Source organism: Oncorhynchus keta, chromosome 6 (genome assembly GCF_023373465.1).
Source record: "Oncorhynchus keta strain PuntledgeMale-10-30-2019 chromosome 6, Oket_V2, whole genome shotgun sequence".
Lineage (NCBI taxonomy): Eukaryota > Metazoa > Chordata > Actinopteri > Salmoniformes > Salmonidae > Oncorhynchus > Oncorhynchus keta.
This window is the reverse complement of record NC_068426.1, coordinates 16,098,385-16,125,324: the sequence shown is the minus strand read 5'-3', so window position 1 is coordinate 16,125,324 and position 26,940 is coordinate 16,098,385. Positions and strand designations below refer to the sequence as shown.

Here is a 26,940-nt window from a genome sequence, read left to right as displayed (position 1 = left end):
CCACCTTGTGGACGCAGTCAGCCAGCGCCCCCCCAAAAAATATAATATTCAGGAGAACCACTTGAAAAGTTTGATTCCGATAATCTCAGTGTTTATAGTTGTTATCATAGATTGACATCTACACGTGTAAGTGTGTGTGTGTGTGTGTGTGTGTGTGTGTGTGTGTGTGTGTGTGTGTGTGTGTGTGTGTGTGTGTGTGTGTGTGTGTGTGTGTGTGTGTGTGTGTGTGTGTGTGTGTGTGAGAGAGATAGAGGGAGGGACGGAGGGGGCGGGTGAAGTGAAGTGGGGGCATATTACACTAATCTGGGCCAGAAGAGCCCGGTAGGGCATATAGACTTTCCGGTGTGTTTTAGCTGGGCCTCTGCTTTGTTCTTCGAGAGGGGATGGAATATGGACGTTTTATCATACAACCGGACACATACTTTGGATGGCCTTGTGTGAGTATGTGTCTCTGCATGTTTGACCATAACTTTCATACCGACACATACTGATATACAGGCGATTGCATTTGCAAGCTGAAAATAGTGTGTCGCTGGCCACTGCGGTGCTGAAGCTTTATTCAACTGCCAGGTCGCAGTTGTAAATGAGAATTTGTTCTAAACTGGCCTACCTGGTTAAATAAAGATGAACAAAAAAATCGCATTTTAGGACCATGGAGAGTTCCCAGCAGACACTTCTCAATTTGTACACGTGGAGGCGCTATTATAACACCATATGGGTTTACTATGAGCGCTGCGGAGTAGCAGGCAACTTGAAGGGACTATGATGTGCAAACGTCAGCTCATGATAGTAAATAATTGACTGTTTATTGATTATTTGTTTGCATGTTTTGATAAAAATAACCTACCGTCCAAAAATCATTGTGTATGTCGTGGATTATCGATAGCCTATGTCCGCATGGGAGCCTATAACATAACTGCTTTTGTCTTGATTCACTTATGCAGGGCCTAATACACGTTCCAATTATAATTGCGCATGAAATCCAAACCTTACGGTGGTGAGAGAGAGAGAGTCCGATGTGGATGAAGACTTGTGCAAATCATGAATGATGGTTATTCTTGTAACACTTGAATAGAAGGAACATGAGGTGAACAACAGCATTTCATCCTTAATTAACATCTGTCCAGGGTCTAAGCAAACCTTAAAGCTAATAGGCTAGGCTACAATCCATAACTAATGTTCCCGAACTGAAGTTAGATTTTCTGATCATACAAGCGCTTGGAGTTGAACGTCGGATTTCAGCGTTGAGTAGCTTAGCACGTTTCAGGGTAGGCTACCAACTGTGGATAGCCTAGTCACCTGCACCCACTACCGCTCTTCAACGCTCCCTCTGCTCCAGCATCGCTGATCTGGTGGTGGACGGGTATGGTCTGGTCTATGGGTGTTGAACAGATGTCTCCGCCTGTTAGGAATCTAAAGTGCCTCTCACCGATGATGTGTCAGTGTAAGGTCATCTGCAGCAACCGGACTCTCTCCCTCATGTTCGGTTGCAAGGTAAGCTTAGAGCAGTTTTGGTGTAACAGTTGTAGCGAAGCTATTACAACAGTTTGTAATTGCAACACAATTCACGTATATTGGGAGAAAGCGATGAGATGGCGAGACAGATGGCTTAAAAGGATGAATGAGATACAATAGAGCGTGCTTGTGTGTTGGTGTGTGTATTTGTGCGTGTGCACGTTCGTCTCATGTGTTCAAAATCAGAAACCGTTCGGTTGACACAATGCAATTGCTGACTGAGCATTGTGATCATTCCCCAAAGACGATTCCACTACCCCACACAGCTTTTATTTTTAGGCTACTTTTGTGTTTCCACTTTCACATAATGATCTAGTCCCTGATTATCTGAAGCTTTGAAATGTGAGCCTCTGCTGGCGATAGGCCTTATATGGGTTTCCTGGTTTTATGGGCCGACTCCTATGGATTATTCACGCCTGATATACAGTACTGTGTGTTCAGATCAACACTGCGGTCAAGTGACTTTGCATGCCGACATTTAGATCTGCCATTTCCACAGGCAATTTCCATGACATTATCAACCAGCATATCTGAGCCATCCATGCATGTTACAGAGATTGTACCATTTTATTATCTTATAAAGACCATCAATGAACAATAAACCTTATACTTCACATTTGTGCTGTTTAAGTCAATGGTCAGCATGTAAACCAGCAGGATCATTATCTTCAGCTGTGGGTCATGAGCTTTCTGTTTTGCATTCCAACTAAGAGACCATATAGATCCCAGCTAGTGCATTTGGGAATATATGTTTTTGGTTTCCAATTGGTTGTGGGAGGAAGCCATGCCTTTCCTGACCGGTAAAACTGAATGTTTAAAAAAAAAAATTGGGAACAGAAGTGAACATTTAGCCTGTTTAGGAACACTTCTTTTTAGGCTACAGGGAGGTTCTGATAATGTTTTACTCGGTTTTTCTTTGAATGTTTTCCTGGTAGGTTTTATGAACGCTCTGAGAACGTAAATTCGAGGTTATTTTGAGATATTTTCATAACTTCCTTAAACCTTTCACTGAATGTTCCAATAAGACTTTTAATAACACTGCTTAGTTTGGGTTCACTTTTTTGAACTCCAAGCCCAGATGGGTATTAATCATGCAAACAAATTGTTTTTTTATTTAAACATTTTTATCAGTGAGCTTCGAACCTTCTGTTCGCTATCCATGGAGTTAGTCCACACCGCCACCAGGATGGAGCTAGAATGCCAGTTTTTTTAAATGCATACAAAGCTGTTTATTTTAGCCTATTCAAGCAGACCCCATTTCAAAAGGAAACAAGCACTCATTAAGATCAGATGTGGCGAATTAGTGGGTGCGGCCAACACACCTTAACACACTTAACAAGATAGAGGATAGAGTTTTGTTGATGCTGAGAACGGAATGTATGTTTGTAAATAATAATTCTTAGAACATTCTCTAAAGGTTACAACATTTTTATTGTGCTTTTATGGAAACTTTTCTTAATTTCCACATCATATTGATGAAATTGAACCAACGTGGAATAGACGTCTGTGCCCAGTGGGATGAGGAAATTTACAGGAAACGTTATGCTGAGGAAACGTTTTGATCCTGAGTGGCGCAGTGGTCTGAGGAACTGCATCACAGTGCTAGAGGCGTCACTACAGACCCGAGTTTGATCCCAGGCTGTATTACAACCGGCCATGATTGGGATTCTCATAGGGTGGTGCACAATAGGCCCAGCGTCATCGGTGTTAGGAGAGGGTTTGGCCATCATTGTAAATAAGAATTTGTTCTTAACTGACTTGCCTAGTTTAGTAAAATAAAAAGTATTTAAATTCCCACAGAACCTTTGTTCTTAACATTCTCTGAATAATTTGCGAACATTCTCAGTGTCAAACATGAAGAAAGTTCCTAGAACATTGAAATGAACCAACTTTTAGGAAACGTTCCTTTAAAGCTACAATATGCACGTTTTTGGGTGACTCAATCAAATTCACATAGAAATGTGAGTTATAGATCATTAATTCCCGTTGAAAGCAAGTCTACAAAGCTGTAGATCTGTTTTGTGTGCTGTTTCATTTTTGCATCTTTTACTCGTGGTTTTGTACACCATGCTTCAAGCAGCTGAATATACAATATTTTTGGTGATGAAAAATATTTCACAGAGGTTTAGATCGAACAATTATTCTCTACACATTGACAATTTGTTTTGTCTCGATCACATTTAAGGTAAGACCCAGATGCAGACTGTGTTGAAGTAACAATGTTTATTACAACAACGGGGGCAAAAGTACAGGACGGCAGGCAGGCTCAGGTCAGGCAGAGGTCGGTAAATCCAGAGTAGTGGGGCAAAGGTACAGGACGACAGGCAGGCTCAAGGTCAGGGCAGGCAGAAGGGTCAAAGCTGGGAAAAACAAGAAAACGCTGGTAGGTTCAACGAACAAAACCAACTGGCAACAGACAAACAGAGAACACCGATATAAATACACAGGGGATAATGGGGAAGATGGGCGACACCTGGAGGGGGGTGGAAACAAGCACAAAGACAGGTGAAACAGATTAGACAGACAGTCACATGAACTGAAATGAAGCGGTCTATTAGAATTTTAGCAACCAGGAAATGGCAGAGCAATTTCTGCATAGTGCATCTTGTTAAATAACGAAATACCAATATTATTCCATTTCTTTTGTCAAGTTCCTTAAAATGTGCAGAGAATGTTCCAAAGCCAAACAACTATCCTGTATCATTCCCAAAAGGTTGTGGGAAGGTTGTATGGAAAATAAATCATAGGACAACCACACTCTCACCAAGCTCTAAGAAACATATGGTTCTCAGAAATGTATGTGCTAGCTGGAATATACCTTCTTATCCTTAAATTCAGAGAGAGCTGTTTGTGACCTTTGGATAAATCCAGTTTATTGGTAAGGGTGTTCACTTTGATATCAGTCCATAAAGGCTACTAACTGGTTGGGGGCTGTCTATTGTGAATCAAAAGTGTAATGATTGGTACCACTGCAAATTAGATCACTGTCGTGGTAGCCTCGTCGAGAACCAGGCTTCCCTAAAACGGGAGGCATGACAATGCCATGATTTTGAAGGTATGACAATGCGAGACTACTGTCATGGAGACTAGAAGGTGTCTATCTTGACTGTATCAATGCCATCAGCCTTGGTAGGCAAAAGGTATTGTGGAATGAGATCATTGAACAGTTCAAAAGGAAAACTTCACTGCTTGTCACTATTTGGGGTGTTTTCCCAGTCTCCCTACAGAATTATGATTGATGAGAGGTGTTTCAGATATAATTATACAACATAGCGGTATTTTTGAGGCGGGAGAGTTCAACCAATTATGTCATGGGTTAATTGAGCCTGCTGTCTGATATGGTGGCCTTTGTGTTTAGCCAATTGCACGTTAATGCTATCAGCGAGTAGACATGGTTGTCCTTGTTCAATAGAGCTATTGGAATTGTCTCAACAATGTTCCTATCAGTTTGGAACCACCAAGACTCTTCATAGAGCTGGCAACCCGGCCAAACTGAGAAATCGGGGGAGAAGAGCCTTGGTCAGGGATGTGACCAAGAACACCAATGGTCACTGACAGAGCTCCAGAGTTATTCTGTGGAGATGGGAGAACCTTCCAGAAGGACAACCATCTCTGCAGCACTCCACCAATCAGGCCTTTATGGTAGAGTGGCCAGATGGAAGCCATCAGTAAAAGGCATATGACAGCCCGCTTGGAGTTTGCCAAAAGGCACTAAAGGACTCAGACCATGAGAAACAAGAATCTCTGGTCTGAAAAAAACAAGATGAACCTCTTTGGCCTAAATGTCTGGTTGAAACCTGGCACCATCCCTAAGTTGAAGCATGGTGGTGGAAGCGACAGGGACTGGGAGACTAGTCAGGATCGAGAGAAAGATGAACGGAGAAAAGTACAGAGATATCCTTGATGAATACCTGATCCAAAGACCTCAGGACCTCAGATTGGGGCGAAGGTTCACCTTCCAACAGGATAACGACCCTATGCACACATCCAAGACAACACAGGAGTGGCTTGGGGACAAGTCTCTGAATGTCCTTGAGTGGCCCAGCCAGAGCACGGACTCGATCGAACATCTCTGGAGATGCCTGAAAATAGCTGTCCACTGACACTCCCCATCCAACCTGACAGAGCTTGAGAGGATCTGCAGAGAAGAATAGAAGAAACTCCCCAAATACAGGTGTGCCAAGCTTGTAGCGTCATACCCAAGAAGACTCTAGGCTGTAATCACTGCCAAATATGCTTCAACAAAGTACTGAGTAAAGGGTCTGAATACTTCTGTAAATGTGATATTTCCATTTTTTTGTTTGAATAAATAAACAACATTTTTTTTTTGCTTTGTCATTATAGGGTATTGTGTGTAGTAGATTGGCAAGGGGGAAATGTTTTATTAATTTTAGAATAAGGCTGTAACATAACAAAATGTGGAAAGTCAAGGGGTCTAAATACTTTCCAAAGGCACTGTATACTGAACAAAAATATAAAATCGCAAAATGCAACAATTGTAAATATTTTCCTGAGGTCATAGAAGGAAATCAATCAATTTATATAAATTCATTTATGGATTTCATATGACTGGGCAGGGTCGCAGCCATGGGTGGGCCTGGGAGGGCATAGGTCAGGTTCGCAGCCATGGGTGGGCCTGGGAGGGCATAGGTCAGGGACGCAGCCATGGGTGGGCCTGGGAGGGCATAGGTCAGGGTCGCAGCCATGGGTGGGCCTGGGAGGGCTTAGGACCACCCACTTGGGAGACAAGCCCACCCACTGGGGAGCCAGGCCCAGCCAATCAGAATGAGTTTTCCCTACAAAAGTGCTTTATTACAGAAATACTCCTCACTAACAGGGATGTAAACAAATTTGTGCACAAAATGAGAGAAATAAGCTTTTTGTGTGTATGAAACATTTCTGGTATCTTTTATTCATCTCGTGAAACGTGGGACCAACACGTTACATGTTGCATTTATATTTCTGTTCTGTATATGTCATACATTGACTTAACTGTTCCTGCTTACTGTGTTACCTCGGTCTTTTCCTATTATTTCTGTGCAAAACTGTTACAGTAAGTATGTATATTTTTTGAAATAGTATTTCTTGCTGATATGAGAGATATGGGGCATATCAGCATATGTTTCGAAAAACATTTTGATTATTGACTTTTCAATAATCAAACACAGCATAAGAAGTGTAGTTCACAAAAGCTAAATGTGGGTGAATGTAACTGCTGAAAAACCTACATACGGAGAAGGGTTTTCAAGAGCGAGCTAGCGGTCAGATACGGCTCGGTAGGCTGTAGCTAATATAACCTAAAGTAGCTAACGTTAGCTTGCAAAGTTACAAATCACATCACCAGAAAGCAGCTGGCTAATTACATTGATTTGCTTTGGAATGTCTAGCCAGCGTATTATGAAAGCTAGCAAGATTTGGTATAGATAAACAAATGTAATTCTCTACCTAGTTAGCTATGTTACCGCTGCCAGATTTAGTAAGGTAACCAATGAAATTATACCCCAGCCGCCTGTGCTTGCTTTTAGTTTGGACAGCCACGTTGAGCACCACACCATGACTAAACTGTACAGTTGTTCTCGACACAAAAATCCAAATAAATAATTATTCACACGCTGATGTTCTATGGCTGGTCCAGTGAATAGCGTTAGCTACCTGTTGACACCCATTCTCAACTGGGTCCACCTCGACAGGCGCTGTACTTGTCACGACTTCTACCGAAGACGATGCCTCTCCTTGTTCGGGCGGTGGTCGACGTTACCGGTCTTCTAGCCATCATTGATCCATTTTTCATTTTCTATTGGTTTTTGTCTTGTCTCCCTACACACCTGGTTCCAATCCCACTCATTACCTGTTGTGTATTTAACCCTCTGTTTCCCCTCATGCCCTTGTTAGAGATTGTTTTTGTTCATGCTCGTGTTGTTTGTATTGGTGGGCGACGGGTCCTCGTACCCTCTTTGTTTTTATTTATGTCAAATGGTTTTGGGGCTGTGTTTGTTTAAGTTATTAAACTACTCCATTCAAACGAAGTTCGATTCTCCTGCGCCTGACTTCCCTGCCACCTATACACACGACGTGACAGTCCTACATCCTGAAATCGCAATGAATTCTGGATATTGTGGTTTGCTTACAACCATGAAGTGTAAATGTCTCATTTCTACCGGTGAGATGCAGAAACGCTCGCATTTGTGTGTAGTGAGGAAATGTTCCCTTTCTATGACACGTATTATATGTTCATAACATAACAACATATACAGTGAAAGAGTAGTGGTGAAATGTCCCTTTAAGAACTGAGTTCTGTAGAACCTGTGGATTTGTCACCCAGTGATGGGCTTGGTACAGTATGTGTGTTTCCAGTTGGACAACCACAGCAGACACTTATAAGACTGGTGCCGTCACCTGGCCTTATCTGTTGATTTGATTCCCTCACTCGCCCATCCACTTCATTTCCTCTTTCGCCCCTCCCATTTTCAGGTGTTTCTGGCCGGACTGCTTGCTCTGTTTCTCCTTCCCCATGGAATGGGTCTTCAGCCTGTTTTCCTCCCAGTCTCTTAGCTGTATCTAGATAACCGTTTCTTCTCTGGCTCTGCCAATTGGCCGTGCTGTGTCCATTAACAAGGTGCCTGGGTCTCTGTGGTATCTAACATATCCAGATACTTGTGAGACCCAGGCAGCACCTCCACTTCTCATCCTCTCCTCTCCCTTCGGCACCAGATACTAGTTCCCTCCCTCCCTTAACACCATCCTGCACCACAGCTTCACACACACACACACTCAAACAGACTCCACTCCGAAGCCCAGATAGCACAGAGAAAGAATGAGAATGTGAGCGAGAGAGAACAAGAAAGAAAAATGAGAGTAAGAGATCAGTGTTTCAATTCCATCAGTGTTACAAATCTGAGGAGCAGTAGTGTTGGAGTGTACCAATATTTTGAAGTGTATTGAAAATCGAAATGGAAATACTGATATGCATTTACTCATGCGATGTCATTTACAAAATAGCCTCCAATACCCTACTCAACAAATTGGATGCAGTCTATCACAGTGCAATCCGTTTTGTCACCAAAGCCCCATATACTACCCACCATTGTGACTTGTACGCTCTCGTTGGCTGGCCCTCGCTTCATACTCGTCGCCAAACCCACTGGCTCCATGTCATCTACAAGACCCTGCTAGGTAAAGTCCCCCCTTATCTCAGCTCGCTGGTCACCATAGCATCTCCCACCTGTAGCACACGCTCCAGCAGGTATATCTCTCTAGTCACCCCCAAAACCAATTCTTTCTTTGGCCGCCTCTCCTTCCAGTTCTCTGCTGCCAATGACTGGAACGAACTACAAAAATCTCTGAAACTGGAAACACTTATCTCCCTCACTAGCTTTAAGCACCAACTGTCAGAGCATCTTACAGATTACTGCACCTGTACATAGCCCACCTATAATTTAGCCCAAACAACTACCTCTTTCCCAACTGTATTTAATTGATTTATTTATTTTGCTCCTTTGCACCCCATTATTTTTATTTCTACTTTGCACATTCTTCCATTGCAAAACTACCATTCCAGTGTTTTACTTGCTATATTGTATTTACTTTGCCACCATGGCCTTTTTTGCCTTTACCTCCCTTCTCACCTAATTTGCTCACATTGTATATAGACTTGTTTATACTGTATTATTGACTGTATGTTTGTTTTACTCCATGTGTAACTCTGTGTTGTTGTACCTGTCGAACTGCTTTGCTTTATCTTGGCCAGGTCGCAATTGTAAATGAGAACTTGTTCTTAACTTGCCTACCTGGTTAAATAAAGGTGAAATAAAAAAATAAAAAAATGGACAGACAATATTTGATCTAAAGGAGAAACAGTTGGCCCAAACATGGCGCCAGCATGATGTATACAGTGAGGGAAGAAAGTATTTGATCCCCTGCTGATTTTGTACGTTTGCCCACGGACAAAGAAATGATCAGTCTATCATTTTAATGGTAGGTTTAATTGAACAGTGAGCGACAGAACAACAAAAATCCAGAAAAACAGATGTCAAAAATTGATTTGCATTTTAATGAGGGAAATAAGAATTTGACCCCTCTGCAAAACAACTTAGTACTTGGTGGCAAAACCCTTGTTGGCAATCACAGAGGTCAGACGTTTCTTGTAGTTGGCCACCAGGTTTGCACACATCTCAGGAGAGATTTTGTCCCACTCCTCTTTGCAGATCTTCTCCAAGTCATTGAGGTTTCGAGGCTGACGTTTGGCAGTTCAAACCTTCAGCTCCCTCCGGATTAAGGTCTGGAGACTGGCTAGGCCACTCCAGGACCTCAATGTGCTTCTTATTGAGCCACTCCTTTGTTGCCTTGGCTGTGTGTTTTGGGTCATTGTCATGCTGGAATAACCATCCACGACCCATGTTCAATGCCCTGGCTGAGGGAAGGAGGTTCTCACCCAAGATTTGACGGTACATGGCCCTGTCCATCGTCCCTTTGATGCAGTGAAGTTGTCCTGTCCCCTTAGCATGAAAACACATCTGACCACAACACTTTTGTCCCAGTTGTCCTCTGAATCATTCAGATGTTCATTGGCAAACTTCAGATGGGCATGTATATATGCTTTCTTGAGCAGGGGGACCTTGCGGGCGCTGCAGGATTTCAGTCCTTCACGGCGTAGTTTGTTACCAATTGTTTTCTTGGTGACTATGATCACAGCTGCCTTGAGATCATTGACAAGATCCTCTCCTGTAGTTCTGGGTTGATTCCTCACCATTCTCATGATCATTGCAACTCCACGAGGTGAGATCTTGCATGGAGCCCCAGGCCGAGGGAGATTGACAGTTCTTTTGTGTTTCTTCCATTTGCGAATAATCGCACTCACTGCTGTCACCTTCTCACCAAGTTGCTTGGCGATGGATGGTCTTGTAGCCCATTCCAGCCTTGTGTAGGTCTACAATCTTGTCCCTGACATCCTTGGAGAGCTCTTTGGTCTTGGCCATGGTGGAGAGTTTGGAATCTGATTGATTGATTGCTTCTGTGGACAGGTGTATTTTAACAAAATGAGATCAGGAGCACTCCCTTTAAGAGTGGGCTCCTAATGTCAGCTCGTTACCTGTATAAAAGACACCTGGGAGCCAGAAATCTTTCTGATTGAGAGGGGGTCAAATACTTATTTCCCTCATTAAAATGCAAATCAATTTATAACATTTTTGACATGTGTTTTTCTGGAGTTTGTTGTTATTCTGTCTCTCACTGTTCAAATAAAACTACCATTAACATTATAGACGGATCATTTCTTTGTCAGTGTAGCCATGAATGGCTGGTGTATTTTATGATTGTCAATTCAGTATCCTCTCTACACTATCTCTCCTCTTTCCCCTCTTTCCTCTCTTCTCTCCAACGCTGTCTCCCTGGCCTGTTCCATCCTCCCTGCTGGCTGGCTTGGTGTTGCTCTAGCACAAGCCCCATTCCATTACTTAGTAGACTTGCTGAGTTGAATCTCGGCCAGGATGACTGAAACTACAGATGCCAAAAGGTAATTCGACCAAATGGAGTGAAGTCCTGGACGAGTGTGAAGGGACATACAGTAGAACATGTCAGTGGGCAAACATACAAAATCAGCAGGGGATCAAATAGTTTTTCCCCTCACAGTATATAGATCCCTTGGCCTGTGATCCTTCCCCTGTTCCTCCAGTTTTACAGACTGGAAATAACTGTGCCTGAAACCATTACCATTAAATGGACTGAGGAGGTCCATTTCCTGACTCTTCCTGGGTACTAGTGGACTAGACTATTGTTCCACTATGTGCTATTATCTTACAATTAGACAAGTCCTCTATACTGATTAACTCCCAAGGTGATCTCCATGGTGATGATGACCTGTATTAACCTCAATTACGCACATTCACCTCACAACTTGTGGGCTGTCATAATAGTGCTATTCACTCCACTGTCATTGAAAACTTGATTGATTGAGGAGGTGAAGTAATGTTGTGCGCTTCGCTGCTCTTATTGATACTGTAAATATTTGAATGTGAGAGATGTTTGTTATTCCTTAGAGCCATCATCAAAAACGTCAAGTTGTGTGTTTAGTGTGGCTTTAGATGCTTCTCTAGTTCAGAGATCGGGGTGGTCGTGGAGAAGGTCAGTTAAGTTGAGGCTTTACTATCAACGTCAGTGGAGACTAACTATTCCAGTTATAAATGATTAAAAACTAGGGGATCGATGGTGATTCCACCTAACGTGGAGATCAATGCTTAGCACACCCAGGGAATTCACTCATGAGCACTATACTGGAACACTGAATTCACCCATGAGATCTTTACTGGAACACTGAATTCACCCATGATCTTTACTGGAACACTGAATTCACTCATGAGATCTTTACTCGAACACTGAATTCACCCATGAGATCTTTACTGGAACACTGAATTCACCCATGAGATCTTTACTGGAACACTGAATTCACTCATGAGATCTTTACTGGAACACTGAATTCACCCATGAGATCTTTACTGGAACACTGAATTCACCCATGAGATCTTTACTGGAACACGTAATTCACCCATGAGATCTTTACTGGAACACGAATTCACCCATGAGATCTTTACTGGAACACTGAATTCACCCATGAGATCTTTACTGGAACACTGAATTCACCCATGAGATCTTTACTGGAACACTGAATTCACCCATGAGATCTTTACTGGAACACTGAATTCACCCATGAGATCTTTACTGGAACACTGAATTCACCCATGAGATCTTTACTGAACACTGAATTCACTTTTTACTGGAACACTGAATTCACCCATGAGATCTTTACTGGAACACTGAATTCACCCATGAGATCTTTACTGGAACACTGAATTCTTTACTGGAACATGAATTCACTCATGAGATCTTTACTGGAACACTGAATTCACCCATGAGATCTTTACTGGAACACTGAATTCACCCATGAGATCTTTACTGGAACACTGAATTCACCCATGAGATCTTTACTGGAACACGTAATTCACCCATGAGATCTTTACTGGAACACTGAATTCACCCATGAGATCTTTACTGGAACACTGAATCCACCCATGAGATCTTTACTGGAACACTGAATTCACCCATGAGATCTTTACTGGAACACTGAATTCACCCATGAGATCTTTATTGGAACACGGAATTCACTCATGAGATCTTTACTGGAACACGGAATTCACTCATGAGATCTTTACTGGAACACTGAATTCACCCATGAGATCTTTACTGGAACACTGAATTCACCCATGAGATCTTTACTGGAACACTGAATTCACCCATGAGATCTTTACTGGAACACTGAATTCACCAATGAGATCTTTACTGGAATACTGAATTCACCAATGAGATCTTTACTGGAATACTGAATTCACCCATGAGATCTTTACTGGAACACTGAATTCACCCATGAGATCTTTACTGGAACACTACCCAGGTCACTGGGCTATTTGTCACAGGAACCGAAGGACCCGCTGTCGCTCACTGCCAACCAACCAATAACCCTTTAATACCCCTCCCCATGCCTGCCTCCACAAAGACTCAGATCTCCATGAATCACATGAGTGAGATATTGTAGTTCTCTGTTCTCTGTATAACTGTTAATGAGTGTTCTCTTGTGAGTGTTTATTCAGAGAGTTGTGTTCCAGGGGTGCTGAACTTCAGACCGCTAGCTGGCTGAGTAGCTTCGCTAGCACACTTTCCCCCAGATGAATCTGACCTGTCAATGCTGCTGCGTTGACTATTTTCTGTTGGATTCAGTAGTGAGCCTCTTATCTACAGTATCTACTTGTATCTGCTACCATCATGTACTGGAGCCGGGAATGGCTGGTGTATTTTATGATTGTCAATTCAGAATCCTCTCTACACTATCTCTCCTCTTTCCCCTCTTTCCTCGCTTCTCTCCAACACTGTCTCCCTGGCCTGTTCCATCCTCCCTGCTGGCTGGCTTGGTGTTGCTCTAGCACAAGCCCCATTCCATTACTTAGTAGACTTGCTGAGTTGAATCTCGGCCAGGATGACTGAAACTACAGATGCCAAAAGGTAATTCGACCAAATGGAGTGAAGTCCTGGACGAGTGTGAAGGGACATACAGTAGAACATATTTAATAACATTACTCTCTGGTTCACATTCTCTTAATAACCCCAAATCATTCCAAACATTTTAGTTGCCTTGATGTATTGTCTGTGTAATCCCTTTGTGGAGATGACTGGTAGTGATTGAATTGAGAGTTGCTGTGTCATGTGTAGGCTATCTCTGCCTTCCCAACTGCTTTTCTGGATGGACTGTCCCTTAAGACCACACATGAGCGATTTCATTGATTGAATTATCTTCCATTATCTGAAGTTAAGAGTAAGCATTCATTTCAATGCAATTACATTAAATCTAACTATCAGTGCATGCTACATGATCACATCCAAGATCCACTCCTACCACAGCCTTCATTTGATCAGCATCAAATCTATTTTCTTCTCTGCCTACTTTCCTCTGATTAAAAATGTTTTCACACATTTTTACCCCCAGAATTTCTCTCTGTTTGTTCATCTGTTGTTGGAGGAGTCTTGTACCACATTACCTCACTCCTCCTCCTTGTTATCTCCTCCTTTCACTCTCCTCCTCCTTGCTCTCTCCTCCTTCCTGTTATCTCCTCCTCCTTTCTCTCTCCTCCTCCTCCTTTCTCTCTCCTCCTCCTTGCTCTCTCCTCCTTCCTGTTATCTCCTCCTCCTTTCTCTCTCCTCCTCCTCCTTTCTCTCTCCTCCTCCTTGTTATCTCCTCCTTTCGCTCTCCTCCTCGCTCTCTCCTCCTCTCTGTTATTTCCTCCTCCTTGCTCTCTCCTCCTCCTTTCTCTCTCCTCCTTGTTATCTCCTCCTCCTTTCTCTCTCCTCCTTGTTATCTCCTCCCCCTTGTTATCTCCTCCTCCTTGTTATCTCCTCCTTCTTGTTATCTCCTCCTCCTTGCTCTCTCCTCCTCCTTGTTATCTTTTCCTCTATACTGACTCTCCCAGTTCTCCCCCTCCCCCATCTTTTTCCCATTTATCCACTTCCCTCTCTCAAACCCCTCCCCCTCTCTCCCATTTCTCTACTTCCCTCTCTCAAACCCCTCCCCTCTCTCCCATTTCTCCACTTCCCTCTCTCAACCCCCCCTCTCCCATTTCTCTACTTCCCTCTCTCAAACCCCTCCCCCTCTCTCCCATTTCTCCACTTCCCTCTCTCAAACCCCCTCCCCCTCTCCCATTTCTCCACTTCCCTCTCTCAAACCCCTCCCCCTCTCTCCCCATTTCTCCACTTCCCTCTCTCAAACCCCTCCCCTCTCTCCCATTTCTCCACTTCCCTCTCTCAAACCCCCTCCCCTCTCTCCCATTTCTCCACTTCCCTCTCTCAAACCCCCTCCCCCTCTCTCCCATTTCTCCACTTCCCTCTCTCAAACCCCCTCCCCCTCTCTCCCATTTCTCCACTTCCCTCTCTCAAACCCCCTCCCCCTTCTCTCCCATTTCTCCACTTCCCTCTCTCAAACCCCCTCCCCCTCTCTCCCATTTCTCCACTTCCCTCTCTCAAACCCCTCCCCTCTCTACCATTTCTCCACTTCCCTCTCTCAAACCCCTCCCCCCTCCCCTCTCTCCCATTTCTCCACTTCCCTCTCAAACCCCCTCCCCTCTCTCCCATTTCTCCACACTTCCCTCTCTCAAACCCCCTCCCCCTCTCTCCCATTTCTCCACTTCCCTCTCTCAAACCCCCTCCCCCTCTCTCCCATTTCTCCACTTCCCTCTCTCAAACCCCCTCCCCCTCTCTCTCCCATTTATTATTTTACATTTCTCAACCCTTTCCTCGCTCATCCACGCACCCATCTCTCTACCTCTTCCATTCTCTCCCTTTCTCTAGCTCCCTCTCCTCTCCCCCCTCTCTCTCACTCTCTGTGTGTGTGTGTGTTGTGGTCTTGCTGTCTCAGTGTAATGTGATCCAGCAGCAGTGCTGATTGCCCCCTGCTCTGCTCTGGTTGCTAGGCAGCTGATCTGAGACCAGTCCCTCCTTAGTGCTGCACCTCCCTCGCCGACCCTTCTGCCTGCCGCCAAAGAGAGGAGGGGGGATGGTAGCACCGTGACACCAATCTGAATGCCACACTCAGTCTCAGGCCACCAGGCAGGCAGGCGACACTCAGTCAATCCCTAGAATCTTCTAGGCTCTAAGGATGGGCAGAGGCTTGTCAGACTGCAGTACTGCAGAGTGTAGTGTACACAGCCAGGGGACAGCAGGGGTTAGCTATGAACTGGTTACACAGATATGAACAATAACCTCTAAGGTCGCTCCGGCAGATTGGCTGTATGATGCGGGGCCTTCTTCTAATGTCTTGGTGTAAAAACACTACATGCACATTTGAGCCTTCTATGTCATTCATTACCTGAGTGTAGGCCCCAGTGTGTGGCTAGCACAGTGGTTTTAGCTGTTGGAAGGTTGCCCAGGTGTTGGATATCAGTAGGGTGCTAGCTATGGTTATTGGTTAGTAACAGAGTGTTAGCTTGCTGGGCTGCTGTGGTGATGCTCCATTTGGTGGTGGAGGATAATGGTCTTAGACTTACTTCACAGTGGACTCATTTAGGGCCCCATTTTCTGTCCAATGACAGCTCTCAGATGCACTAGAGCAGTTTTGTTTTTGTTGTGCATAAATGGAAGCACATTGGAGCCACACTGACTCCTTTAGGGGATTGAGTGAAAAACTCTTGCCCTTTCTTGGTTGGTGCATTTAAAGTGTAACAACCACAGAAGCAAGGAAAGTTTACATTTATGAGCTACATTTAGCTGAGATGTAGGCTCTGTTTTGCACACAGGCACAGTGTCTGTGTTGAAATGAAAGCTGTTGTTAACTAGGGAATTGCCAGGGACCTCACAATACAATGTTATCACTATACTTAGGTGCCGGTACAATATGCATTGCCATTCTCACCATTAAATACTGAACAAAAATCTATAGTTACAGTTCACGAAAGAAAACCACTCAGTATCTCTAAAACCACTCAGTATCTCTAAAATCACCCAGTATCCCTAAAACCACTCAGTATCTCTAAAACCACGTAGAGAAATGAACATTACATTCTCTGGCAACAGCTCTGATGGACATTCCTGCAGTCAGCATGCCAATTTCACGCTCCCTCAAAACCTGAGACATCTGTGGCATTGTGTTGTGTGACAAAACTGCACATTTTAGAGTGGCCTTTTATTGTCCCCAGCACAAGGTGCACTTGTGTAATGATCATGGTGTTTAATCAGCTTCTTGATACGCCACACCTGTCAGGTGGATGGATTATCTTGACAAAAGAGAAATGCTCACTAACAGGGATGTAAACAAATTTGTGCACAACATTTGAGAGAATAAGCTTTTTGTGCACATGGAACATTTCTGGGATCTTTTATTTCAGCTCATGAAACATGGGACCAACACTTTACATGTTGCTTTTTATATTTTTGTTCAGTTTATATGTATTGTGAATTGATACTGTGATTTTATTGCAATTCAACGTTCCAAACATATTGCTCCCCATATGTCTGCTGCAGAGGGACAAGATAGAGCTATTCAGTAATGGAAATAAGTGCTGAAAACAAATTGTCTCCCTGTTTAAAAAGAATATGGAGAACAAGCTAGCTGATGCAGGTACAGCTAACTAGCACAAAAATAATATTATCAAAACAATAAGATATATTGTCCAACATAATATCTTTATATGTAACTGTATCAATTTGATCCCCATCACTATTGTTAACCCCTGATATGTAATGCCGAATAGCATTAACCACCCCCTTCTCTCATCCCTCTCCTCCTCCCTCACGTCTCTCTCTTTCTCTACTTCTCTCTCTCTCTCTCCCTCTCTCTGTAGAAGTACCGGTACCAGGATGAGGAGACACCCCCCTTGGAGCACAGTCCAGCCCATTTGGGTCAAGGGAAAAGCGCTGAGATGCTTCACATGAGCGATAAGAACCTCGCCGCCATGGAGGCAATGCATGGCTACACGCCGCACACACACATCTCCCCTATCAAGGTAGGACAAACTCACGTATGTTACATACCTCTGTCAGGTAGGACAAACTCACGTATGTTACATACCTCTGTCAGGTAGGACAAACTCACGTATGTTACATACCTCTGTCAGGTAGGACAAACTCACGTATGTTACATACCTCTGTCAGGTAGGACACACACTCATTAATCACTGCACCCACACTTACAGTATATCTCCCCCTTTAAAGAAGGACACACAACAATCACAAGCAAATACATCCACCCATGCATGGTACCACCCACACACAAACTGTCTCTTTATATCACTCTACATCTATTTCTATCCCTCTCTCTCTCTCTCTCTCTCTCTCTCTCTCTCTCTCTCTCTCTCTCTCTCTCTCTCTCTCTCTCTCTCAGTGCATCCTCTTGGGAAAAATGCATTCACATTTGTCTTTGTCTCTGAAATCAACATTCACAGTTTGTCAGTGTCTTTATCACAGTCTGTGTATTGGATTTATTTTGTGTACTGTGACTTGAATGATATGACTCCTGCCTTTTCCTGGACTTGTTCTGATCCATGTGGTTTCCCTGAAGTCTAGAGTCAAGGAGCCTGAAAACGATCCTAAATCGTATGACATTTCTTGAAGGAAAGATCATTAAGACTTCACTGAGGACATGTCTGTGACGTGACATTTTGATCATTGCATTATGACATCACCAATCATCTGCCCAGTTAAGTCCTCCTACACTCACTGCAGTGTCAGCAGGACCTAAGGGGACTTGATGTTTTCACTTCTCTGTACATGCTGCTCATATCAAAGGCCCCTCTGTGAGACTGTCTGGTTTGATCTCCAGGATGATCTGTTCCACTGATCCCAAGTACAGATATAGTGCTCCCTGAGTTCCCTGTTGGCTCTCTTTTAGTGTAGATGAAAGTTACATGAGATTATCACTGATTCAGGTTATGGTATTGCTTAATTACAACAACACATACATGTGATCATGATCTCTTATGTTACGACAAAGTGCAGGTGTGATGTTCATTGTCTCTCCCTATTTTTGGAATTCTCCCTACTTTGTTGGTTCCGCTTTGAGATGGAGTTAGATCCATTATAATGGTCTTATGTTTGTCTGGTCACTCAGATCGGAGGGTATTTGCCCCATCGTGTGTTAGCTAAGAGGAACTGCAACTTAATTTCTGCACTGGAGAAACTGGATTCACTTCATGTGAAATGTTCAGTTTATTGACACCTGAAGCATTTATTCTGTGAAATAATCGTTAGTGTTCCTCAATGTTAATGTAATGCTGATAGGTCTGGTCCTAGTTGCTGATTAGACAAGGAGAGATCAAGCTGTTATACAACTTATAATATGCAATGTTCCACCCAATGACAGGAATAATGATGGTGGTGGGGATGGCAGGTTTTTTGTGTTTTTATTCTTTTTCCGATGTCTAGTTTTCCATGTCTAGTTCCATGTCTACTTTTCCATGTCTAGTTCCATGTCTAGTTCCATGTCTAGTTTTCCATGTCTAGTTTTCCATGTCTAGTTCCATGTCTAGTTCCATGTCTAGTTCCATGTCTAGTTTTCCATGTCTAGTTCCATGTCTAGTTCCATGTCTAGTTTTCCATGTCTAGTTCCATGTCTAGTTTTCCATGTCTAGTTCCATGTCTAGTTTTCCATGTCTAGTTTTCCATGTCTAGTTCCATGTCTAGTTTTCCATGTCTAGTTTTCCATATCTAGTTCCATGTCTAGTTTTCCATGTCTAGTTTTCCATGTCTAGTTCCATGTCTAGTTCCATGTATAGTTTTCCATGTCTACTTCCATGTCTAGTTCCATGTCTAGTTCCATGTCTAGTTCCATGTCTAGTTCCATGTCTAGTTTTCCATGTCTAGTTTTCCATGTCTAGTTCCATGTCTAGTTCCATGTCTAGTTTTCCATGTCTAGTTTTCCATGTCTAGTTTTCCATGTCTAGTTCCATGTCTAGTTTTCCATGTCTAGTTCCATGTCTAGTTTTCCATGTCTAGTTCCATGTCTAGTTTTCCATGTCTAGTTCCATGTCTAGTTTTCCATGTCTAGTTCCATGTCTAGTTCCATGTCTAGTTTTCCATGTCTAGTTCCATGTCTAGTTCCATGTATAGTTTTCCATGTCTACTTCCATGTCTAGTTCCATGTCTAGTTCCATGTCTAGTTCCATGTCTAGTTCCATGTCTAGTTTTCCATGTCTAGTTTTCCATGTCTAGTTCCATGTCTAGTTCCATGTCTAGTTTTCCATGTCTAGTTTTCCATGTCTAGTTTTCCATGTCTAGTTCCATGTCTAGTTTTCCATGTCTAGTTCCATGTCTAGTTTTCCATGTCTAGTTCCATGTCTAGTTTTCCATGTCTAGTTCCATGTCTAGTTTTCCATGTCTAGTTCCATGTCTAGTTCCATGTCTAGTTTTCCATGTCTAGTTCCATGTCTAGTTCCATGTCTTGTTTTCCATGTCTAGTTTTCCATGTCTAGTTTTCCATGTCTAGTTTTCCATGTCTAGTTTTCCATGTCTAGTTTTCCATGTCTAGTTTTCCATGTCTAGTTCCATGTCTAGTTTTCCATGTCTAGTTTTCCATGTCTAGTTCCATGTCTAGTTCCATGTCTAGTTTTCCATGTCTAGTTTTCCATGTCTAGTTCCATGTCTTGTTTTCCATGTCTAGTTTTCCATGTCTAGTTCCATGTCTAGTTTTCCATGTCTAGTTCCATGTCTAGTTTTCCATGTCTAGTTCCATGTCTAGTTTTCCATGTCTAGTTCCATGTCTAGTTTTCCATGTCTAGTTCCATGTCTTGTTTTCCATGTCTAGTTTTCCATGTCTAGTTCCATGTCTAGTTTTCCATGTCTAGTTCCATGTCTTGTTTTCCATGTCTAGTTCCATGTCTAGTTTTCCATGTCTAGTTCCATGTCTTGTTTTCCATGTCTAGTTCCATGTCTAGTTTTCCATGTCTAGTTTTCCATGTCTAGTTCCATGTCTAGTTTTCCATGTCTAGTTTTCCATGTCTAGTTTTCCATGTCTAGTTCCATGTCTTGTTTTCCATGTCTAGTTCCATGTCTAGTTTTCCATGTCTAGTTCCATGTCTAGTTTTCCATGTCTAGTTCCATGTCTAGTGTTCCATGTCTAGTTCCATGTCTTGTTTTCCATGTCTAGTTCCATGTCTAGTTTTCCATGTCTAGTTTTCCATGTCTAGTTCCATGTCTAGTTTTCCATGTCTAGTTTTCCATGTCTAGTTCCATGTCTAGTTTTCCATGTCTAGTTCCATGTCTAGTTCCATGTCTAGTTCCATGTCTAGTTCCATGTCTAGTTTTCCATGTCTAGTTCCATGTCTTGTTTTCCATGTCTAGTTCCATGTCTAGTTCCATGTCTAGTTCCATGTCTTGTTTTCCACGTCTAGTTCCATGTCTAGTTTTCCATGTCTAGTTTTCCATGTCTAGTTCCATGTCTAGTTTTCCATGTCTAGTTTTCCATGTCTAGTTCCATGTCTAGTTTTCCATGTCTAGTTTTCCATGTCTAGTTCCATGTCTAGTTTTCCATGTCTAGTTTTCCATGTCTAGTTCCATGTCTAGTTTTCCATGTCTAGTTTTCCATGTCTAGTTCCATGTCTAGTTCCATGTCTAGTTTTCCATGTCTAGTTCCATGTCTAGTTTTCCATGTCTAGTTCCATGTCTAGTTTTCCATGTCTAGTTCCATGTCTAGTTTTCCATGTCTAGTTCCATGTCTAGTTTTCCATGTCTAGTTCCATGTCTAGTTCCATGTCTAGTTCCATGTCTAGTTTTCCATGTCTACTTCCATGTCTAGTTCCATGTCTAGTTCCATGTCTAGTTCCATGTCTAGTTTTCCATGTCTAGTTTTCCATGTCTAGTTCCATGTCTAGTTCCATGTCTAGTTTTCCATGTCTAGTTCCATGTCTAGTTCCATGTCTAGTTCCATGTCTAGTTCCATGTCTAGTTCCATGTCTAGTTTTCCATGTCTAGTTCCATGTCTAGTTCCATGTCTTGTTTTCCATGTCTAGTTTTCCATGTCTAGTTTTCCATGTCTAGTTTTCCATGTCTAGTTTTCCATGTCTAGTTTTCCATGTCTTGTTTTCCATGTCTTGTTTTCCATGTCTAGTTCCATGTCTAGTTCCATGTCTAGTTTTCCATGTCTAGTTCCATGTCTAGTTTTCCATGTCTAGTTTTAAATGTCTAGTTCCATGTCTAGTTTTCCATGTCTAGTTCCATGTCTAGTTTTCCATGTCTAGTTTTCCATATCTAGTTCCATGTCTAGTTTTCCATGTCTAGTTTTCCTTGTCTAGTTCCATGTCTAGTTCCATGTATAGTTTTCCATGTCTACTTCCATGTCTAGTTCCATGTCTAGTTCCATGTCTACTTCCATGTCTAGTTCCATGTCTAGTTTTCCATGTCTAGTTCCATGTCTAGTTCCATGTCTAGTTTTCCATGTCTAGTTTTCCATGTCTAGTTCCATGTCTAGTTTTCCATGTCTAGTTCCATGTCTAGTTTTCCATGTCTAGTTCCATGTCTAGTTTTCCATGTCTAGTTCCATGTCTAGTTCCATGTCTAGTTTTCCATGTCTAGTTTTCCATGTCTAGTTTTCCATGTCTAGTTCCATGTCTAGTTTTCCATGTCTAGTTCCATGTCTAGTTTTCCATGTCTACTTCCATGTCTAGTTCCATGTCTAGTTCCATGTCTAGTTCCATGTCCCCACTTTTGTTTCTTGTCTCATCCTCTGGCTTTCCTTCTCTTACCTAACTCTCATCCTCTGGCTTTCATTCTCTTACCTAACTCTCATCCTCTGGCTTTCCTTCTCTTACCTAACTCTCATCCTCTCGCTTTCCTTCTCTTACCTAACACTCACCCTCTGGCTTTCCTTCTCTTACCTAACTCTCATCCTCTGGCTTTCCTTCTCTTACCCAACACTCATCCTCTGGCTTTCCTTTCCTTCTCTTACCTAACACTCATCCTCTGGCTTTCATTCTCTTACCTAACTCTCATCCTCTGGCTTTCCTTCTCTTACCTAACTCTCATCCTCTGGCTTTCCTTCTCTTACCCAACACTCATCCTCTGGCTTTCCTTTCCTTCTCTTACCTAACACTCATCCTCTGGCTTTCCTTCTCCTACCTAACTCGCATCCTCTGGCTTTTCTTTCCTTCTCTTACCTAACTCTCATCCTCTGGCTTTCATTCTCTTACCCAACACTCATCCTCTGGCTTTCCTTCTCTTACCTAACCCTGATTGAACTAACAATGCTAACTACCTTCTATTTCAGTTGAATAGTTGGATAATACTTATTTTGTTTACTTACTTCACTCTTCTTCTTCTTCTTCTTCTTCGTCTTTTTCTTTTTCTTCTTCTTCTTTTTCTTCTTCCTCCTCCTCCTCTGGTATTTACACATATCTGTATGATTACTTGCGTTGCACTCTGCAATATAACCTGTCAATTTATTACCCTGCTCTTCTTTTTTTAACTCAAAACTAGATTATAACACAACACCAGATTATAACACAACACTAGATTATAACACAACACTAGATTATAACACAACACCAGATTATAACACAACACTAGATTATAACACAACACCAGATTATAACACAACACTAGATTATGACACAACACTAGATTATAACACAACACTAGATTATGACACAACACTAGATTATGACACAACACTAGATTATAACACAACACAAGATTATAACACAACACTAGATTATGACACAACACTAGATTATGACGCAACACTAGATTATGACGCAACACTAGATTATATCACAACACTAGATTATAGCTCAACACTAGATTATAGCTCAACACTAGATTATAGCTCAACACTAGATTATATCACAACACTAGATTATATCACAACACTAGATTATGACACAACACCTGATTATGACACAACACCTGATTATAACACAACACCTAATTATAACACAACACCTGATTATAACACAGCACCTGTTTATAACACAGCACCTGTGTATAACACAGCACCTGTGTATAACACAACACCTAATTATAACACAACACCTGATTATAACACAGCACCTGTTTATAACACAGCACCTGTTTATAACACAGCACCTGTGTATAACACAGCACCTGTTTATAACACAGCACCTGTGTATAACACAGCACCTGTGTATAACACATCACCTGTTTATAACACAGCACCTGTTTATAACACAGCACCTGTGTATAACACAGCACCTGTTTATAACACAGCACCTGTTTATAACACAGCACCTGTGTATAACACAGCACCTGTTTATAACAAAGCACCTGTGTATAACACAGCACCTGTGTATAACACAGCACCTGTTTATAACACAGCACCTGTTTATAACACAGCACCTGTTTATAACACAGCACCTGTTTATAACACAGCACCTGTTTATAACACAGCACCAGTTTATAACACAGCACCTATGTATAACACAGCACCTGTTTATAACACAGCACCTGTTTATAACACAGCACCTGTTTATAACACAGCACCTGTTTATAACACAGCACCTGTTTATACAATTTTATTCCAATTTTCTTTGCCATACTATTACCACTTCTTCTCTGCGCACCCCATTCCTTGTTTCTTACTACCTATCCTCTTATCTCCTCCACCCTAGTTACCCTCTCCCCTTTACCATCTCTGTTGTTTTGCAGCCGGTGTTGATGTCGTCAGGCCACACTCCTATGTACACCTCTGCTGTTTCCACACTGGTAAGAGCACAGAGCTCCCCTGCTGCTCAGAGCAGAGCTGTTGTTGTCATCACCATCATCCCTGCGGCTTTCTTACATCGTTATGTATCCCCCGTTGTGACAACATTACCAGTCCTGCAGTGATGTCACATGTAAAACTTGGTTGTACTGTATCATCACAGTTATGTTGCATCATACATTCTGTAGATGTTCTTTCAATGAGTATAAAGTCATCTGTGATGTGATCCTAGTGGTCATCTGTGATGTGATCCTAGTGGTCATCTGTGATGTGGTCATGATGTGGTCATGCTCACACAGTAGTTATCAGCATCTGGACTGGTCATTTTCACATTGCAGAGTAGTTGTTGTTTAAGAGTGGGGTTTCATCTTCTACAGTATTCACTTGTTACTGGCTAATGTCTGTGTATTTTTATGTGTGAAGCTGGAATCTGTTCTGGATCACGGTGAAAAATGTGTAAAGCTCCTAGATTTATTTATTTTGTTGCGAAAAGCTTTGGCAGCCTGGTCTATTGGACTGGTTGGATGCCTGGTCGGATGCCTAGTCTATTGGACTGGTTGGCAGCCTGGTCTATTGGACTGGTTGGATGCCTGGTCTATTGGACTGGTTGGCAGCCTGGTCTATTGGATGACTAGTCTATTGGACTGGTTGGAAGCCTGGTCTATTGGACTGGTTGGCTACCCGGTCTATTGGACTGGCTGGAGGCCTAGTCTAATGGACTGGTTGGCTGCCTGGTCTATTGGACTGGTTGGCAGCCTGGTCTATTGGACTGGTTGGCTACCCGGTCTATTTGATTGGCTGGAGGCCTAGTCTAATGGACTGGTTGGCTGCCTGGTCTATTGGACTGGTTGGAAGCCTGGTCGGCTACCCGGTCTATTTGATTGGCTGGAGGCCTAGTCTAATGGACTGGTTGGCTGCCTGGTCGGCAGCCTGGTCTATTGGACTGGTTGGCTACCCGGTCTATTTGATTGGCTGGATGCCTGGTTCTTTGGACTGGCTAAATGCCTCATCTATTTGACTGGTAGGATGCCTGGTCTATTGGACTGATAGGATGCCAAGTCTATTGGACTGGTTGGCTGCCTGCTCTATTGGACTGGTTGGCTGCCTGGTCTATTGGACTAGTTGGCTGCCTGGTCTATTGGACTAGTTGGCTACCCGGTCTATTGGACTGGTTGGCTACCTGGTCTATTGGACTGGTAGAATGCCTGGTATTTTTTGACTGGTAGAATGCCTGGTTTCTTGGACTGGTTGGGTGCCTAGTCTGTTTGACCAGTAGGATGCCTAGTCTGTTTGACCAGCAGGATGCCTAGTCTGTTTGACTGGTAAGATGCCTGGTCTATTTCACTGGTAGGATGCCTGGTCTATTTGACTGGTCGATTGCCTGGTCTGTTGGACTGGTTAATTGCCTGGTCTGTTGGACTGGTAAATTGCCTGGTCTATTGGACTGGTTAATTGCCTGGTCTATTGGACTGGTCAATTGCCTGGTCTATTGGACTGGTTAATTGCCTGGTCTATTGGACTGGTAAATTGCCTGGTCTGTTGGACTGGTTAATTGCCTGGTCTGTTGGACTGGTTAATTGCCTGGTCTATTGGACTGGTTAATTGCCTGGTCTATTGGACTGGTTAATTGCCTGGTCTATTGGACTGGTCAATTGCCTGGTCTATTGGACTGGTCAATTGCCTGGTCTATTGGACTGGTTAATTGCCTGGTCTGTTGGACTGGTTAATTGCCTGGTCTGTTGGACTGGTTAATTGCCTGGTCTGTTGGACTGGTTAATTGCCTGTTGTATTGGACTGGTTAATTGCCTGTTGTATTGGACTGGTTAATTAATATATGCCATTTAGCAGACGCTTTTATCCAAAGCGACTTACAGTCATGTGTGCATACATTCTACGTATGGGTGGTCCCGGGAATCGAACCCACTACCCTGGCGTTACAAGCGCCATGCTCTACCAACTGAGCTACAGAAGGACACAATTGCCTGGTCTATTGGACTGGTTAATTGCCTGGTCTGTTGGACTGGTTAATTGCCTGTTGTATTGGACTGGTTAATTGCCTGTTGTATTGGACTGGTTAATTGCCTGTTGTATTGGACTGGTTAATTGCCTGGTCTATTGGACTGGTTAATTGCCTGGTCTATTGGACTGGTTAATTGCCTGGTCTATTGGACTGGTTAATTGCCTGGTGTATTGGACTGGTTAATTGCCTGGTCTATTGGACTGGTTAATTGCCTGGTCTATTGGACTGGTTAATTGCCTGGTCTATTGGACCTGTTAATTGCCTGGTCTGTTGGACTGGTTAATTGCCACAGCCAGTTATTATTTTGTGTCAATGGTCTACAGGATATGGGTATTTGGATAATCCTTCTGTATGTTTGATATGAGCTAGACTTTATGCCAGTGCAGCAGGAATAGACAGTGGCCAGGAGTGGGCAGTGTTTAACTGTGGTGTTCTCATCATCACCTTGAATTGGTGGCCATGTTGCAGGAACTCTAATGCATGTGTTTAATGATGAAGGCAGATAAGAGTTGTTATGATCAAAGTGCAGTTGCTGTTGCATATTTTTTAAAGTTCAGTTGAGGGTGTTGATTAGCAAGATCTTTCCTCTGTACAAACAGTGATGTATATACAGTAACATATATGCATCTCATTAAAAATGGGGCAGGTAGGGTGAGAAAAAAATACA

At 42.8% G+C, this 26,940-nt stretch overlaps 1 protein-coding gene and 1 long non-coding RNA gene across 6 annotated transcripts in view; one reads left to right on the top strand and one right to left on the bottom strand.

Annotated features, from left to right (window-relative positions):
- The window catches only part of LOC118372037 (disks large homolog 4-like), a 117,329-nt gene that overhangs the window by 44,804 nt on the left and 45,585 nt on the right, over nt 1-26,940 (top strand). For 3 of the 5 annotated variants that reach the window (XM_052520920.1, XM_052520922.1, XM_052520919.1), the window contains exons 2-3: nt 17,388-17,549; nt 24,199-24,255. In XM_052520920.1, the coding sequence (XP_052376880.1) occupies nt 17,388-17,549; nt 24,199-24,255 (219 nt within the window). The remainder of the gene's footprint in view (nt 1-17,387; nt 17,550-24,198; nt 24,256-26,940) is intronic. The other 2 variants (XM_052520923.1, XM_052520921.1) reach the window with 1 other exon arrangement.
- LOC127930727 (uncharacterized) lies at nt 3,720-7,869 on the bottom strand. Its single transcript, XR_008139063.1, has 2 exons — nt 7,168-7,869; nt 3,720-3,875 (listed from the first exon to the last, which is right to left on the bottom strand). It is a non-coding gene; the product is annotated as an uncharacterized LOC127930727 (long non-coding RNA).